Source organism: Echiichthys vipera, assembly GCF_963691815.1.
Source record: "Echiichthys vipera genome assembly, chromosome: 14".
Lineage (NCBI taxonomy): Eukaryota > Metazoa > Chordata > Actinopteri > Perciformes > Trachinidae > Echiichthys > Echiichthys vipera.
The window spans coordinates 24,700,203-24,717,278 of record NC_139839.1 but is presented as its reverse complement, the minus strand read 5'-3'; the positions used below and the strand labels follow the sequence as shown (position 1 = coordinate 24,717,278).

Genomic DNA, 17,076 nt, shown 5'->3' with positions numbered 1-17,076 from the left:
ATAAGCGTCCATAATGCGCTCTCCAGACAGTTTTTTTTTATCACATGATGTCATTTGACTCTGATGAGACTTAGATATTGCCAGTGTTCAAATAAATATAATCTGGCAGTGCAGGAATTTAATCAAATCTCTGCATTGAAAGATAATCCAATTTGAAATTAGTAGAGGCTGGTGTTATTTCCTAACTTTCCACATTTTTAAATACAGATTCATGTGACAGGAGAGCGCAAACCCAGGACACAGACAAAACAGGAATTACAGGAAGTGTAGAACACAACTCAAGGCAGGGTTTTGAATTAAAAACAAATGGCAGGAATGAAAGCAATGAAGCAGCAGACACCAAGGGATGTGTTGCAAGATGCTGCAAGAAAGAAAGCCCTTATGTCAACATGAGCTGCTTCTAATCCGCCAGGCATGTTCTTCCCTTCCCTTAGATTGTGCTCATATAGAAATACACTTGTGCTTTACCCGACTGCTTGTGTTTTTTTCTTACAGTTTTTTTCCTCCTCTTTTCCCCAAGGATCATCCTGGAGTCAGTGACCACAGCCTTGGACATTAAACCCCTCTCTGTTGTGACAAATCAATTGTTCCACTGCTGCTATTGGACAATGAAGGACCAAGACACAATGTCTACAACATTACCAGACGCTGCAGGTCTTTCCAACATTATGAAGTTGTAAGTAGGTTACAGATCTTCTCACTCCTAATCCATGAAATGGCCTTCCACTGAGGTGAGAGACAGTAAACAGGATGGTGGCGCCCCACTACAGACTGCACTGCCTCTTGAAGCGAGCTCAGATGCTGCTGCTCTGCCTGGGTATCGCCTATCTGATGGCAGGCAGCATCCTGCTCCTGCAGCGCTCCAGCATCCGAGTAGTCCAGCCAAACCTCGCGAGCCTGCCGCCCCTGCTATCCCTCGCAGCACCTCCTACTGCCCTCAGGTCTGCTGGCCTGGGCGTGAGGGCGCGCTCCAGATGGGCCGTCATTCAGCCTGCGTCCGGAGGGGGAGCCAAGGCGGGACGACACTGGCCCGCTTCCCAAAGCCTTGGGGTCCAACACTTGCATCATCGCTGGTTTCACAGTCTTCTGCCAGAGAGCCCAGAGCAGAGAGTCTCTCTCCACAGGAACAACAGACATAAAGGTAAATAACTGTACAGCTGTTCAATACATATAACGTAAAAGTCAGTCTGAAGAGTTAGACCTGTCTCCACATTGAGTTGACTGTCCTGTTTCTAGTGCAAGTCTTAACCTCTTATACTCCTTATGGATGCCTGCCAACTTCTTATCCTTCAGAGGCTCAAGAGGACTCATTATTAAAGCTGGAGTACAGATATTGTTGGATCCAAGAAATCAATTGCTACTAACCATGTTAGTGTGACGTTTCAAAGTTGGGCTTTTAGTGAGGGAAAAACTGGCATGGTCATAGTCAACGGGATCCCTTGACCTCTGACCTTAAGATATCTGAATGAAAATGTTTTTTTTTTTTTTTTTGGGGGGGGGGGGGGTACCCATGACTTTCCCCTTTAGAGACATGCCCACTTTATTATAAGCCAGATAGTATGGTGCAAAAAACATGTTTTTTTCAGTACAAATATGTTATTTTAGCCTATTCTAAAATGGTGTATTTCAATATTTCTGCATACTGGGGTCCATTAACAGTGTTGAATTGCAAAAATTTGTGTCTGACTGTAAAGCTGAGACTCTGGTGGATTCAATGTGCCTAACGTTTTTTGAACCTTGCGTTCACTGTATAAAATGAGCTGTTGTGGCCTCTAGAATAATCACAGCCTCGTGAAACTTTACAACCACAAACTAGAGACCTGGAGCATTCAGACAATAGATCCTGGGTATATTGACAATAGAAGAGGCTTTGTGAGCAGTTTAAACAAAATAAGTGCTGTTCATCCAAATGCAGGAAAATGCAATTCTTGCAGAAATCAAAATCAATTCTTGCTCCAATTACCAAAGGTTTTTAATATCAAACACAGCAACATTTTTTTATGGCTTTCCTCAATGTCTGGGTGTAAAAAATGCTCACAATTAGCACCAACTCAGTGTGACAAATGGTATCAGCCTCAAAAATGCTGCAACAACTTATGAGACATAATAGAGCATGAGAATAACCATCATCATGGCCTGTCAGGTTTTAAGCCTGCATACACTTTCAACATTGGGTGCAATAACACGTTTATTACAGATTTATGACTAGCAAAACTTGACACAGTGCTGAGCTGCATCTCAAATGAATCTTCCGGTTCCCAGCTTTCAGATAATATACTTCTTCATTCTATGTGGATGACATTTTTTTCTCCCCCCCTGATCATCCCCTGCCCCAAGAAGTTGGTTTGTAACTGCATGGACACTGGCCAGCAGGCAAAAGAAGAAAAGCAGCCAGTGTTCATGTTAACATGCGACCATTGGCCACTGCGTGCTCTATTTACATTAATTAGTGTGTCAATGAGATGTTAACAACATGAAATTGATGCTGAGTACTATTTTTAACCAGCTGAACATGTGACATTAATATTATTCTTCACCACAAAGTGCAAAGAAATTAACCAAGTCTAATTAATTATGTTGAGACGGTTCAGTTGTTCTTTAATCATCAGCTATTTGTTGTCTGCTTTTTCAAATCTCAGGGACCTCCATTACAGTGGCAGACTTGTGGTTGTGTGGCCTCATCACAACATCTGACCCTGCATAGCCTGTAACTAAGGCTGTGCACCTCTGTTGTCATTAAAAGCAGACATTGCAAAGCCATTGGAAAGCTGTCCATAGACTGTATATAAAGATGGATGGCTTGACAGCTCCCTGAAAGTGAAGCCAAAACATCTCCATCACATCCTGGTAGCAAGCTGCAGTTTAGGTCATAAGTCCTGCCCCATCCATGTTAGTGGATGGGACATGGGCCGAACTAAAACATCAAAGTACATCTCAATTTTTTTTTCCAACGATGGTTTCTGTCGCTTTAGTCCGTTTTTACCACGTTTGTGTTTGTTCAAGTTTGATTTTAATAAGTCATTTGGTGCTATAAACCCTTGTGAAACGTCATAACTGATTGGTTAGGCAGGTGAATGGGCGGGACTTTGAATCGGCCCGATAACTACTGAACACTCTGGTTGCAAAATTAAAACATGGTGGCACCCATAATCGGGATATATTGGCTTTACTTTTGTATAGTGGGAGGAAGTGGAGACACGTCGTCCACAGTACACATACAGAATATGGCTTATCCAGTCTTCTCATCTGAACTACAGCAATGGCAGGGATGATAGGTGAAATATCCTGATGATGATGTGTTGACTGAGACAACGGTTTTCCTGGTGAATAATATATAAAACAACAGTTTATTTTCTATTTTGTGATTACCTTCCTTTTTCCCCAGTTCAGATTGCCTGAAGCCAAGGGAATACACTCTCTGCACACGACTTCGGAAGCGCACTCACAACAGGCTTCATTGACATTTCTGAACAGATAATCATGATATTAGCACATTTAAAAGAGCGTCATTATCCATTTATATGACATTTTACTTGTGGGTGCTTCAGATCTTAGATAGGGTGATACATGAGTGATGGTGCTCACTGATCCTCTAAAAACAGAGAAGGAAAATGCAGGCACGCACCAAAGTAGTTTCTTGAAGATAAATTAGTAATCATGAAGATAAAAATGATATAATTCCTTGCTTGCACTCACTGTTAAGGAGCTTTCACCATTACTTTAAGATATGCCTGGAGGTTTAGTTTATTGTTTAACAGTGCCTGTCAGTGCCTTTGCCATTTTGTAGAAATGATAAATACAATGGAATTAACCTCCGCTGGAACATTTGTTCTTCCTGCTCATTCTTGAAAAACATCCTACAAGAGCTTTTAATCCTTCTATTAAACAGACACTGCATAACCGCTCAGTCACTAAGAAGGGCAATACAGATGAAAAATGTTGGAGGCAGGAATGAGATCAGTTTCAGTAACAGCCATCTGGCAAAGGTTCCTTTTAAAAAGTATTAACCAGGACGGAGAATTGAGTACCCAGGGAACGTATTCTCTCTAACAGGTTTGTATGGTATCTTATGGAAAAGTTGCAATCTTTTTAACACTGTAAAGGTTAACTTTAGGCAACAAAAGATGCCGGTTAAGTTTAGGAAACAAAAGTTTGTTATTAGAAAAAAGGTTGTGGTTTGCTCCAGAACACGAACACCGTTATTACACATGCAGCACCCTGACCTGCCTCCATACATGGATTTTAATGCCTTTATAATATGTCACCTTATTTTATTTTTTGCTCAGGATGTATTTCTATAGTAATAAATAACAGGATTACATATGAATTAGAGTGCATTACTTTTCATAGGTATATGTACGAACAGTAAATGAGGACAGCCTGACCACAGTCTATGTGCCACATGCCCTGGAAGGGTAACCAGTTAAAGGTGTCAGAGAAAAAGCAAGGGCCACTACATGATATGATTCATAGGATTTGCTGCATTAATATTATTGTAAAGTGATTTTTTCGATATTTTATTTTTTTTGGACTGTTCACTCTTTGAGAAATTGTGATTTTGTAATTAAGTATTATGTAAGTATATATATATATATATATATATAAGTATAAGTAATCAATGAATCAAAATGTATCTACAGATCATTTTTAGCTACACTCATAGTTTCAGTGTTACACTAATGTCACATATCATATCTGATGTGACCTTCAAAATGGTCGAGCAGGCAATTTCTTAGTAAAACTAAGGCAGGGGAATGAGGAGGAAAGTCACTGGTAAAAGTGTTTTTACTCACGGTGAATCAAGTGCAAATGATAAGGTGTTAAATCAGAGCTATCATGAGGTGTTCAGCCAAGGTTTTCAGTCATAAAACAGCTCTTATCTAGAGCCTAGACCAATACCGGAGGTTTGAGGCCAACAAGAAATTGCAATAAATATATCTTTAATATTTCAGTACTGCAATTACTCCCTATTTATTGGCTGCTGCATACCGTAGTTTAGCATCTATATATCTGTGTATACCGATATATCTATAAGCCTCTTCTCTGGACTACCAAAGGACTGAGAATTTCTATAATCATATACTATGCAAGATTAGGCTTGCAGTTCTGATGCTCTTCACTCTTTAAGTTTTAGTGTTCTATTCCATCTTTATTCACCAACTATTATTTATTAAATAACAGTAATATTATTACACAGCTAGCTGGAAAGGTTGCAAATGCATTTTCATTTTCAGATATTCGTAGATCTATGAGCTCTACCTATTCAAACATTTTATAATAAAAGTGGGAGATGCATAACACTTTTTGTCTGCTGCTGGAAACTTTGTGCCTTACAGGGATGTTGCAAATTCCTTGATATGTAAAGTACAAATCAGCAGTATTACACAACCCGAGATGTGCAGATGGATCAGAAGTAAGACATGTTGCAGAGGTTGCAGTAAGAGTCACACTGGCTGTGTAGATATTTTGTGATAGTTGATTTTTATAGTTTGTATTTATTCCCCTGCTGAATCTTTAGGCAGTCAGGGAAGTGTAGATAAGGGTGTAATTTCCACTGAGGATGTTCCCCATGTTGCCCTCAATTTTCAAAATCCTATTTTGTCCCCTTCAGTTAATGTTTACGGTTTGATTTTCTGACTGAGCTCTCTCTGAATATTGTGCTCTGACGGTGCAGCCGCCACAGTCCAGACAAGAGAAGATCGGAGCTGATTAAAATGCTGATAAACTCATCTGAGTCCCATTCAGTCGTTACCGTGCAGTCACAGCAATGAGCGTAACAAGCAGCAGAGACTGTGGCAGCGAGTTCTCTGCAGACTTCTCCCCCTGGGTCTTGACTCTCAGGCTGAATACACGTTGTTAGTGCTGTAGGCAACCTGAAAAGAATACCTGCAGACACTACTACGGCCTGAAAAGCTGTCCTGTTTTTTTTTGTCTCTTATTTTCCAAGTCAATCCTCATCAAATGTCATATCTAGTTTTGATAAAGTTAATATTCTCCAAAATTTCAAAAACTAAACCAGGTTTTAAGTATGGGGCCAAAAGGGTTACAGCGGTGTAGAGGTTTACATGACATCCCTTCTTTTTTGTATTACCTTTTTATGGAAAGGAAAAGAAACAATTTTTGTTGAATATATTTATATTTCGAAAATTATCAAATGCACATTTTACATCATCATTTTGATACATATATATCACCTATATTTATATTCTAATCCCTGTGTGTGTGGGTTAAATTGAATAAATTGACCCTTGAGGATTTTCTTTATATATAAAGAGAATCAACCATTTTTTATAATTCATTGCAACTGCCCCACTTCTGAAACCAAACCCATGTTTCTTCTGATTTTTGATTCAGGAGTTGTTTGCAGTCTCTGTGTACGTCTTGTTTTTCTGCTGAGATAATACCCTCTGTGACCCTGGCTTTGGTCAGCCTACCATGTGCTGAGACTCTCTGCTGTGATTTCAACGACTCTCCTCACATCTGTAAGGATATTATAGATCCAGCAGCAAGACAGTGAACCCTTCTCAGCCCCATTTAATGGACACACATGGTGCACATGCTACCCATGGCAGTGGCACATGTCCTCGTACTTGGCCAGCCTGTCATTAGCCTTCTCCATCCAATCCTTCGGGCAAGAATCAGCTCCAGCATAGCCATCTGTCTTAGTGTCTAAGAAAGCGACACAGTGTCAAGCCTAAGTGCAGTCATTTCTATCATGTCTGGGAATTCGGGCTGCTTCCCTCCATTAACCCTCAGCTGCAGCTGCCTGGGGCTTCTCCTTCACTTTGATTAAAGCAATGACCTGGCCCGCTGTGTGGAGGAGGGGGTTGGAGGCCCTCACCTTAGGTGATGCCTCTTGAGATGCTTCCTGCCACAGACTTTGGCAGCCCTGGTCTCTTAGTGCTTTCAGGCAGCAGCTGCTGGTGCTCTCCAGTGTTTGTCTCCTGAGGCAGTTGGTGACTCAGCCTCACCCAGCACAACAGGCTGGACGGGCTTCAGAGGACATCGTAGACTGATTGAATCTCAAATTCGATATAGTGATGCTCGGCCTGCCAGAGATTTCACGCTCCATTGCTTGGGCCCATCTTGTCTGTGTGCACCTGGCTGCCACATCTCTTCAGTCCTTGTAGCTGGTATCTACTCGATCCTCTTGGGCCAGTTGGCATCACTTTATCATTATGCGGGAAGTAAAACATAAAAAGATAAATCGTCAGTATAAGTGAAACCTTAAAACATATATTAATACAAATTCATACAAGAGTGCTTTTACTCCACTCACGAAGACACTCTTACCTACCTGTTCACACATACAGCTCCTCAATGAGTAAAAACATCTAGCATATAAATATAACCCAAGGGGTGAGATGAAATGAAGTCTACACACAAAAGAAATGGATATGCTACCCTCCACAGAGACTGGAATTACTAAAGAAGACTTTTATGTGTCAGCTGAGTTTGATGTAGCAATGTGGCAAAGACAAGGATGACATCAAACCCTGGATTTGGGTGACATTTCATAAGGAGCCTTAATCTTGTCAGCACATCACAATAGTCTGTCATAGCCTATTATGCGTTACATCCTTCTTTGTAGTGATTTTTATTGTGCTGCAAGTAAACAGGTTCCCTGTAAGAATAAGAATAATCAATATTGGATGATAAATTAGGCCTAGTCACATTATAAATTAGTTGGATATTACGGCTCACAATACATGCTGGTGTGTATAATAATGTGTGAGTAAGTGATGATGCAAAGGCTGCTTTGGCACTGTTTGAGGACGTTGCCAGTGCCAGACTAAAGACAGAGGAAGCCTGGTTCATATCCAAATCACAGTTAATTGTGGATGTGTGCATTGTTCATTCTAATTTTTCTTTTCAGTGAATGCGCTTAAAGAACGAACCTGAAAATCAACTTCATATTTGGTGCAATTCATGTAAGGGCTGCAACTGATGATTATATCCATGATTGATTAAACTGTCAATTAGTTTGATTGATAAATGATTTAGTCAATAAAATGTCCCTTTGCTATTTACCAGAGCCCAAGGTGACACCATGCTTTATGACCTTTAAATTGCTTTATTGTGTCCAACTAACCATACCAAAACCCCAGATATTTAATCACATAAAACAAAGAAAAAGCAGCTCCTCACATCTGAGAAGCAAGAGTGTTACATATTTTCTTTTGACAAATTATTGAAAGGATTAACCAATCCAAAATGTCCTCATTTACTGTTTGTAACGTAATGCACTATAAGTCATGTGTTACCCACATACGTATATTACTGTAGAAATTACGTCCAGAGCAAAAGGAATGTCATATTTCATAAGATATCAAACAAACCTGTTGATGAGAATACGTTGACTGATGAGCAAAATTGTTATCAATACATTTTTGAATTGCCCAACTAATGTTATTGTAACACAAACACTATTGTGAGGGTGCATGCTGAGTGCCTTTCCAGGGAATCTATCAGTCTGAAGGGTTTTCTCTCTCATGCAGGAACCTACATGGGTTGTTTTCTGCACAATGCCAGTGATCGAGCCCTGGGAGGAACCATGCTTTATGACCTGCGAAAAATGACCAGTTCTCTGTGTCAAGACACCTGCTCAGAAAGGTAATGCGTTTGTGACGGGCTCCTGTGAAGGGACCACAGAAGGCCTGCTGTTTGAGTAAATGCTTTGAATTTCAGTCTCCTCCATGAATGCCTCCTGTGTTTGGAACCAGTGGAGAGCCAGGTGGCTGGATGACAGTAAAAGATGAGGGGGGTGAGAGAGGGGAGAGTGAGGAGCAGGCCAGGACAGAAGGCTTGATCTATTGCAGAAGAAGGAAGGAGGGAGGTGTGTATGTGTTAGAAAGCTGAATGAGCTGACTACAGCAGTTGGTGAATAAATCAGAGGTCAGATATGTGCTTTCCTGTGGCCGTGCTGTGAATCGCTCCGATTGGTTCAGTGTGAGCTAAATTTGCGGCAATGAAATGGCCGTCCGAAGCTGCAAGGAAACATGGAGACGCAGGTGGATTTTTCAAAGCAAACTCAAGCAGTGACCTGCCTGAATTATTCCTCTTTATATATCAGCAGCAATGAAGCAGTATAGCCCAGCTAAAACAGACCAGCCGCGGACTGATGGATGCAGTCTGACAGAGTTGGTGCTCACATCTCAAGCCCACTAAGCCCCCCTCCCTAATCCTCCATCCACATGGAAAGCAGTGGTAGTTGTTACCTGAGTGGGCCAATTACTGTGATGAGTAAAAGTAAAAAGTCAAGGCAATTTATGAGGAAGCTTCAAAGGACATATATGAAAAGGTCAACTTTGATGAGGTCTCTGTCTTTCCTGAAGAGGGAGGATAAAGAGAGAGGATGAGTCACAACAGCCTTGATATGTAAAGTACAGATCAGAGGTGACCGCAGTTCAGCGAGGCAAGGCATTGCACCGTCAGATGAGTGCAGAAGGAGAAGGGCTGAAAAATATCACAGGGGACGGACTACTGTAGAGTTGATGCTGGGAAGTTTGAGTTAAATGATAAGTTTGAAATATGAACTAATGTCCTGTGAGATGGATTAGCCTGAAGCAAATAGCTTGAGGTTATGCATTGCCCCTGGCTAGAGCAACAACTGTGTGTGTGTGTGCGTGTGCGTGTGTGCGTGTGTGCGTGTGTGCGTGTGTGTGTGCTGTTAGTGGGTACCAGTTTGCAGGTCTGGAGTATGGAGCTGAATGCCACTGCGGGAACCGGATCAGTAGCTCACGGGCCGCTGAGGAGGATTGTGGTCTGGTGTGTCGGGGTGAGAGGGGGTCTCCCTGTGGTGGTGTGGGCCGACTCTCAATCTACAAGGTGGAAGAGCAGCTGCCAGGTCACAGAAAATGTGAGTCGACTTCCCTTAGGGAAGATACGGAACTGTTTGCTATTTATTTTCTGCAGGAGCTGCTCTGTGGGATCTACCAGTGAAGGAATAACTGAACTTTTTAAACCTCTTCTCGAAAACAAAGAAATAAAAATCAGTCAATAGAAAGTGATGTAGATGTCAGTAAAATGGGATAAGTCTGGCCAAAACAATATTTGTGTAATTCCTCTGTGTTATCCAAAAGCGTTTCAAAATGCAACTAATAATAATATTATTTCAGTCAGATATTACAGTATGCAAACACTGGACATTACGCTGGCAAAAATATCCCACAATGCAATGCGGTAGTAACGACAATGTTCATAACAGACAAACAACGCTTCAGTTTACATTTCTACATATTAAAAAATAGTGATTTCCTCACCTGCGACTGTTGGACTAGTTGATTATGTTTCCAGTAATTGAAGCATAATCAGTAGGTTTTTTTCTCCCTATTCTGCCTCCGATTGGCTGGTCCTCAATAGAGCTATGATCAGACCCAAATAAGCTGGCCTGACCCGACATTGTGGGTTAGTTAAATAGATATCTGGGAAATTTGTGCAAATTAAACCCAGCTCTGTGTGTAATGGGGTTCAGGCAGAGAATCGAGGCTCTAGTCTTCTATGCCTTTGTCGGTTGGATTGGTTGAAATGAGGCTGGTTAAGGTTTGTGGAGAGAGTCATGCCTTTGCCATCCTGGGAAAAAATATCCCTGACGGTTGGCCCTTGTTACCATGGTAACGGCTCTCAGGAAGTTATGGTAATTTCAACTCAGTGTGTCCGAAAAGATAAATGCCACAGTTTTGTTTACATAAATGTATATTGAACAACAGTATAGATATTGAGTATGCAGTGCATAGTATGCAATTCCAGACAAAACCATTCTCACTAGAAGAGGTTACCAAATATTTTAAGCCGCGGCATATTATCATATAGTAGGGAAGCCAAAGTCTCCAAAAAGGGTTGAACCTGACATGGTCTGCCATACTTTTAGGGATTGTTTTCATTATATTTATCTTCATTTTAGTCTAAATAGAATAAATAAATACATTAAAAAATAGGACGCAAAACACTCACACAACACGTTCATATTTTTAGCTTGTTATATACACGTAATATGTAAACTGCCATTAGTAATGACTGAAATAATATAGGCCTCTTCAAATCTCTCAGAACAAGGCAAAAACAATTTTAGGCCGATTGGCGGAAGAAGATATACCGTACAATCTTATATGGCTTCTTTTGGTCGTCTCAGACTGTCATGAAGGCTCACTTGAAGAAACATCTTTCATCATTATACCTGTCTGATGCTCCTGGAGAACTCCTGTCCTGGAAAGCGTGTTGCATTACTACAGCAACCTTGAGCTATCATCACAAGTCTTAGTGATTTATATAGATATACTGTATGCCCATGCCTATGCTGTGCATTTCAATACCCTTGCTCTGTCCTCAAGACACCCCAGGGGGACTTGTATCCTTATTTGAGTCTAATTGAGTTTGCTCAGAAATGCAGAGCCCAGCGGTTTTAGGGAATTACCTTTTTAAAAAAAAAATGTAAATCCATTTTTGCTTTTTTGGAAAGATTTTGTCATCTATATGAATCAATCAGCTTAGAGACAATCCCAGACACAAAGACATTCGTCAGCTCAATTATTGATGTCTTTATCATCTTTGATGTCTTGAGCTGTGTTGGATTTCACTTCAGAAGATTTTATGAGTCAAGCTGTTCATTTGAATAATTTGGTTTGCTTTGTTGTAGTCCCACTTCATGATTTAGGCTGATTAAACAGGTGCATTTTTGCATAAAATAACACTTGGTGTAACTTAACTCTTGATTGATAACATTTGTAGAAGAATGTTGTATGAGACAGCAGTTGTGGAGTTTATGTCACAGATTGATTTAAGCTACAGTAAATCTCATTTAGAAGAACAGCTTTAAGGAACATATCAGTATACCTCTGTAACTCCACTGTTTACTGGCCTTTAGGATCCACAACACCTAACAGCTATCTGGGAAATTCCACAGTAGTCATTATACATGACTATTATCTCTGTTTTTTTTAAAGATATATTATGCACCACATTTTTGATGTTGGTAAGGTCAAATGTATTATAGAAGGAGTTTACACTATACAGTATTAATATTCATGACTGGAGGGTTCAGTGTCTCTGGAGATTTGCAGCTGAATTGTGAATGTATTATACACTAGAATTATTAAGGGAGTATATGAATGTAATTAAGGCAGAAATACTTTGGGATGGATAATTTAACCCTGGTGTTGGAGAACTATATTTAAAATGTATTTCTCAACAAACCCTTTATTGCATCAGTGAATAAATGAAATTACTAGCTATTGCTGGTTTATGCAGGTGAAACCTACCAAATCCATTTGTTATTCTGCCCACTAGTGTGCAATTTTTTTCTCATTTGTATTTTTCTTTTCCAGTCAGAAATGTTCACTACCGTGGTTGCTTCAAGTTGCCAAAGAGCACCATCAGCACCTTCCCCATCTATTCCTTTCAGCCCAATCTAACTACACAGTCCTGCATCGAGACCTGCACAGATAAGGTTTGAATTAACCCTCTGAAATTACAGACCTGATGATCAATTTATTGCACATAGCTTTCTGTAAAGTACTGGCAGTTCTCCACATCCAGGAGAGCAGACTCCATAGCTCAGAGAGCTGTCTCCCCTCCCAGGAGAGCACATGTGGGAGCACAGAGCTCCTTGGATTTTACTGAATATTGAAGGCGTAATGTGTTTGTAATGAGAAGCAGATAGTCTGGATCCTGCACTGAGATCTTACTGGATGCAGCTGCATCTCCTCTGAAAACAGAAATGGCTGGTAGAAATATTGCACATCATCAGGCGGTGACTGCATTGTGATTAATTCTCACACTGTGGTGTGTGTGCATGTGTGCATTTGTGTGTGTGTTTGTATGTGTGTGTTTATGCATAACATTTTATTTATTTTGACTGCAGTGTCTGTCCTTGTGCTTTGACATTGAGCCTTTTGACCCTCTGTTACTGGAAAAGTGAGAAAAAATAATGAACAAAAATGAAGCATGGAGTGATGCCGACTTCCTGCTGAACCGAGCAGACACATGGGTCTTTGGAGAGAAAAATAATTATGATGAGTCATAGAAAGACATGGAGAACATTTGTGCTTTTGGTTTGCAGGAACTCCTGCTGGCTGTGTTCAGGAAGCCCCACTGTTTCTGTACGTGGACGTCCTCTCTATTCAGTCTCAACCAGCAGTCTGACAACCAGCAATGTGCGGGGACCACTGGGCTGAATGACACCAGCAACTCCACACTCGCAGCACCCACTGAGCATGACCACTACCACGTGTATCACACACCTGTGCTTGGTGAGATATTTGTTGTACAGATAAAACCCAGTCAATCATCTGCATGTACTATCTTTCTTGAAACTGCTGTAAAATCAGACTTTCAACTAACCCCAGTGTAAACCTATCTGCGGCAATATTAGACACTCAAAACGACTGTTTGAGTCGGATGATGTAGGAAAGAGGAACATAGAATAAGATGAGTTCGGGTTGGATGAATGGGTCAAAAAAACCCAGCTGTCACCCAGAAAACCATTGCTCATGTCCCGTGTGAAACATCAATATATATATATATATATATATATATATATATATATATATATATATGACACACATTTAAGCCAAAAAGGTTCAGCTGCTGTGTCTAAAATGACCTATGATGATCAAAGCTACTTCTGCACTGTTGGGCCCATAGAACAGGCGCACCGAGGCATCTGCTGGTTACTTCCAGTTTAGTGCTCCGCTTAGTTGAGTGGAGATTAAATGATTTAATCGTGCTGCTCTTCTAAACTTTCCAAATGTTATTGGCCTGAAAGGATCAAATCCTGATAGTGAAACTGAAGCGTCCGTATTTGACGAGTTGAATTTTGTTCTAATAATGTTAGGCTTTCTGTATCCATCCACACTTTGTGATATATTCTGATCAGGTACAGCTCTGCTTGGTTTTGTAACTAACACTGACAACAAAATCTCCTTCCAGACTCCAGGTGCAAAGAGAGGATGTTTCTGCCTCAGAGATCCAGCTCCCTGGTGGCTCTTTCTAGTTTTCCTGGTGCAGGCAACACCTGGGTACGACACCTGATCGAGCTCGTGACTGGCTACTACACTGGCAGCTTCTATTTCGACGGCACGCTGTACAACAGAGGTGAGGAGGGCACCTCGCTGTTCAAACGAGCATTTGATTGAGTGCTCTGTGAAATATTTGCCTTGCAGCTGACCAATATCCATTAATTTCTTCATTGGTACCAGGTTTCAAAGGAGAGAAGGACTACTGGAAGAGTGGCCGCAGCATCTGTGTAAAGACCCACGAGAGCGGTCAGAAGGAGATTGAGATGTTCGATTCTGCCATCCTGCTGATTCGAAACCCTTATCGGTCCCTCGTGGCTGAATTCAACCGCAAGTGTGCCGGACATTTAGGACACGCCACAGATGCACAGTGGAAAAGCAATGGTAATACAGTCTGCTTCTTGGTCTTATGCACGACGATTACAATGAAGTTGGCGATTAGAGTCTTACTTCTCAGGTTCTCTCCAACAGTGTTCATAAAAAAAGGAAAACCGTATGAATAAAATATAATTACAATTGAAGACATAAAGACATAAAATAGTGCAGCAGTTACAATATTATATAACATATAATACTATGGTTACAGGTTTACATTGATATTAAGATGTAATACGTAATGAGAACAGGTTGTAGGTTACACCAACATAAAATGATCATTTTAAGTAAGGGTGGAATCCCCTAGTAAACATTTTCTATGCAATCTGAGCTTAAATTCCAGGAATTCCATGTATTTGACACTCAAACACAAAAGTGCCACTGCTGAGGGCAGATATCCTGTTAAACATCACAGCACCATGAAGCGCTGTGTTAAGACTCAGTATAATAAACCAGTTTCAGGTTTTCCAACTTTTTTTCCACACAGAAAATTGATCAGGAATCAATAAGGGAATCGATAAAGAAGACCAGCATTGACAATTTAATCTTCCCACTTGAGCTAGTTATTCCTACACAGAAAGTGAGACATCTCTGTTGTGTCCTGTGAACAAAAAATACAGCACGTTTAAAGGCTCTGTTGTCTCACTTACTGTACCTTTAGAAGTATCTCACCAGACAGTTTTATTTGTCTAGATATTGAGATTTCTGCCCCAACCAATACATAATGGAAGTGAAGGGAATTGAATTTGTGTTATCTGATCTAGACACAGAAGGAGGCGGCAATCAATACGTGGGTTTCTGATGAAGCACCACAGGACGATGGTTACAGTATTATAGAAATTTTTCAAGATGTACTGATCCCCTTCCTGACTGTACTAATGAGATTATTATCAATCAGTCAATGCCGCACAGTATGAATTCTGCTGTGATTTCTCGGTTGCCAAAATCAAGCAAAGGCCAATTGCAGGTGGACAATTGTTATCCACCATGTCTGTTAAATGTGGATTTTTAAAGATGTTTTATAATATGTCTTGTGAGAGTGGTTACATATTTAAATCATGTAGATCACACAGTTAATGGTGGGGCACGAAAGAATCTGGATGGGCCCAAGTATACAATTATGTTGCAATTCAGAACATCCTCACCAAAATCAGAACAGGCCAGAACAAAAACAGACACTGGCTTACCTGCAGCTACTAGGCCTAGATGAGGTGAAGTCTTCCGGTCTTTGAGTTGAATACGTGGATGAATACGTGAGTGTCGAGCTGAAGATGAGAATCCCGCCCGCGCTGACAGAGCACTATCGACATTTGTAAATACCTTTTTTTAAAAGTGAGTCAAGTTGAGCCGAACCATGCGGTGGAACTTAAGAATACATTTCTTCAACTGTGCTCTCTCTCTCTTACCTGCAGAATGGCCAGAATTTGTCTCCAGTTATGCCCCCTGGTGGGCGTCCCATGCTCTGAGTTGGCTGAAGTTTGGACGTCGCCTGCTGGTGGTGCATTACGAGGAGCTGCAGAGGGCTCTTCTGCCTCAGCTCCGTCTCATTACAGCCTTTCTAAATGTCACAATGACTGAGGAGAGGCTGCTCTGTGCGCAGAGCAACCAGGATGGGCATTTCAAACGCTCAGGGGCCCAGCAGCCTTCCGTTGACCCATTCACTTCTGAAATGAGACAGATGATTGACCCCTTCATTCAGACTGTTGACCAGGTACTGCAGAGTAGGAACTTTAGCAGACTTCCAGAGGAATACCTCCCCAGATGATGCTTTAAAAGGTCATGCACTGAGTACTTTAAATAACTCAGCAGGGTTTCTTCCCAAAAGTTCTTCCCAAAGTACTGTAGGGAACAGACACTGGCTGATGTGAGTGGACCCCCTGACTCTTTGATAAGCCAGACGCACTGTGAATGGCTGTAAGGTCATGAAAACACACTTGAGGTCACTGGAGAAAACATGAAAATTCATCGTGAAATCCAATGTTGAACATGATGAAAGCCTCAGGGCTAGGGCTGCCTCTCTGAGAGCCGCAAATATGACGAATACTCAGAGAGGATTTGACATGATTTGTTGGCCTGCAGAGTTGAGATTATCTCGGAAACTGCCCGACTGCACAAATATAAGTGGGTAAATCCAGGATGGACTCATTTTGGTTGAAGAGGGTTTTCTGTTGCTCTTTATAATTTCACTTTATATTGTGTTTTTAGCATACACCCGTTAATATGAATTCAACTCATACTAACAGATGACAGCCACAGCATTAGCATTACCCAGATTACACTGAATTCCCATGGTAATCCGCTGGTTGCTACAGGTTTGCGATCATTTTGGATAACGCCTCAAAGTTGCTAAATGTGGTGGTAAGAACTCTCCAAGCAACACGTTTAATTGTACAAAATATGTTGATGACAATGAAACTGCTTTAAAGTGTAAACCGAAACCCAGTTGGTTCTTAGTGTTTTATTTCAATAAATGCGTTCAGTTTTAATTGATTGAAGTTGTTTACTCTTGCATTACTTTAAAAGGTTTTCACTTTAATTGACCAAGGTGAGGCGCTACAGCACTAAAGGCTGTCCTCACTTTGAATGTAACGTTCACATATTGTAGATGTTCAGACCTACCACTTTTTCAATTATTTTTGTAGACTGGAAGAACAATGCCACCTGACGGCTGAATTGTAGACACTGCATA

At 40.9% G+C, this 17,076-nt stretch overlaps 1 protein-coding gene across 1 annotated transcript; it reads left to right on the top strand.

Annotated features, from left to right (window-relative positions):
- Nucleotides 1-750: 750 nt before the first annotated feature.
- Nucleotides 751-16,152, top strand: wscd1b (WSC domain containing 1b; the record flags this gene model as incomplete). Its single annotated transcript, XM_083927115.1, has 8 exons — nucleotides 751-1,141; nucleotides 8,499-8,613; nucleotides 9,675-9,859; nucleotides 12,324-12,445; nucleotides 13,058-13,247; nucleotides 13,927-14,091; nucleotides 14,196-14,396; nucleotides 15,800-16,152. 8 exons carry the CDS (start codon nucleotides 751-753, stop codon nucleotides 16,150-16,152), a joined length of 1,722 nt encoding a protein of 573 aa, XP_083783241.1.
- Nucleotides 16,153-17,076: the final 924 nt, after the last annotated feature.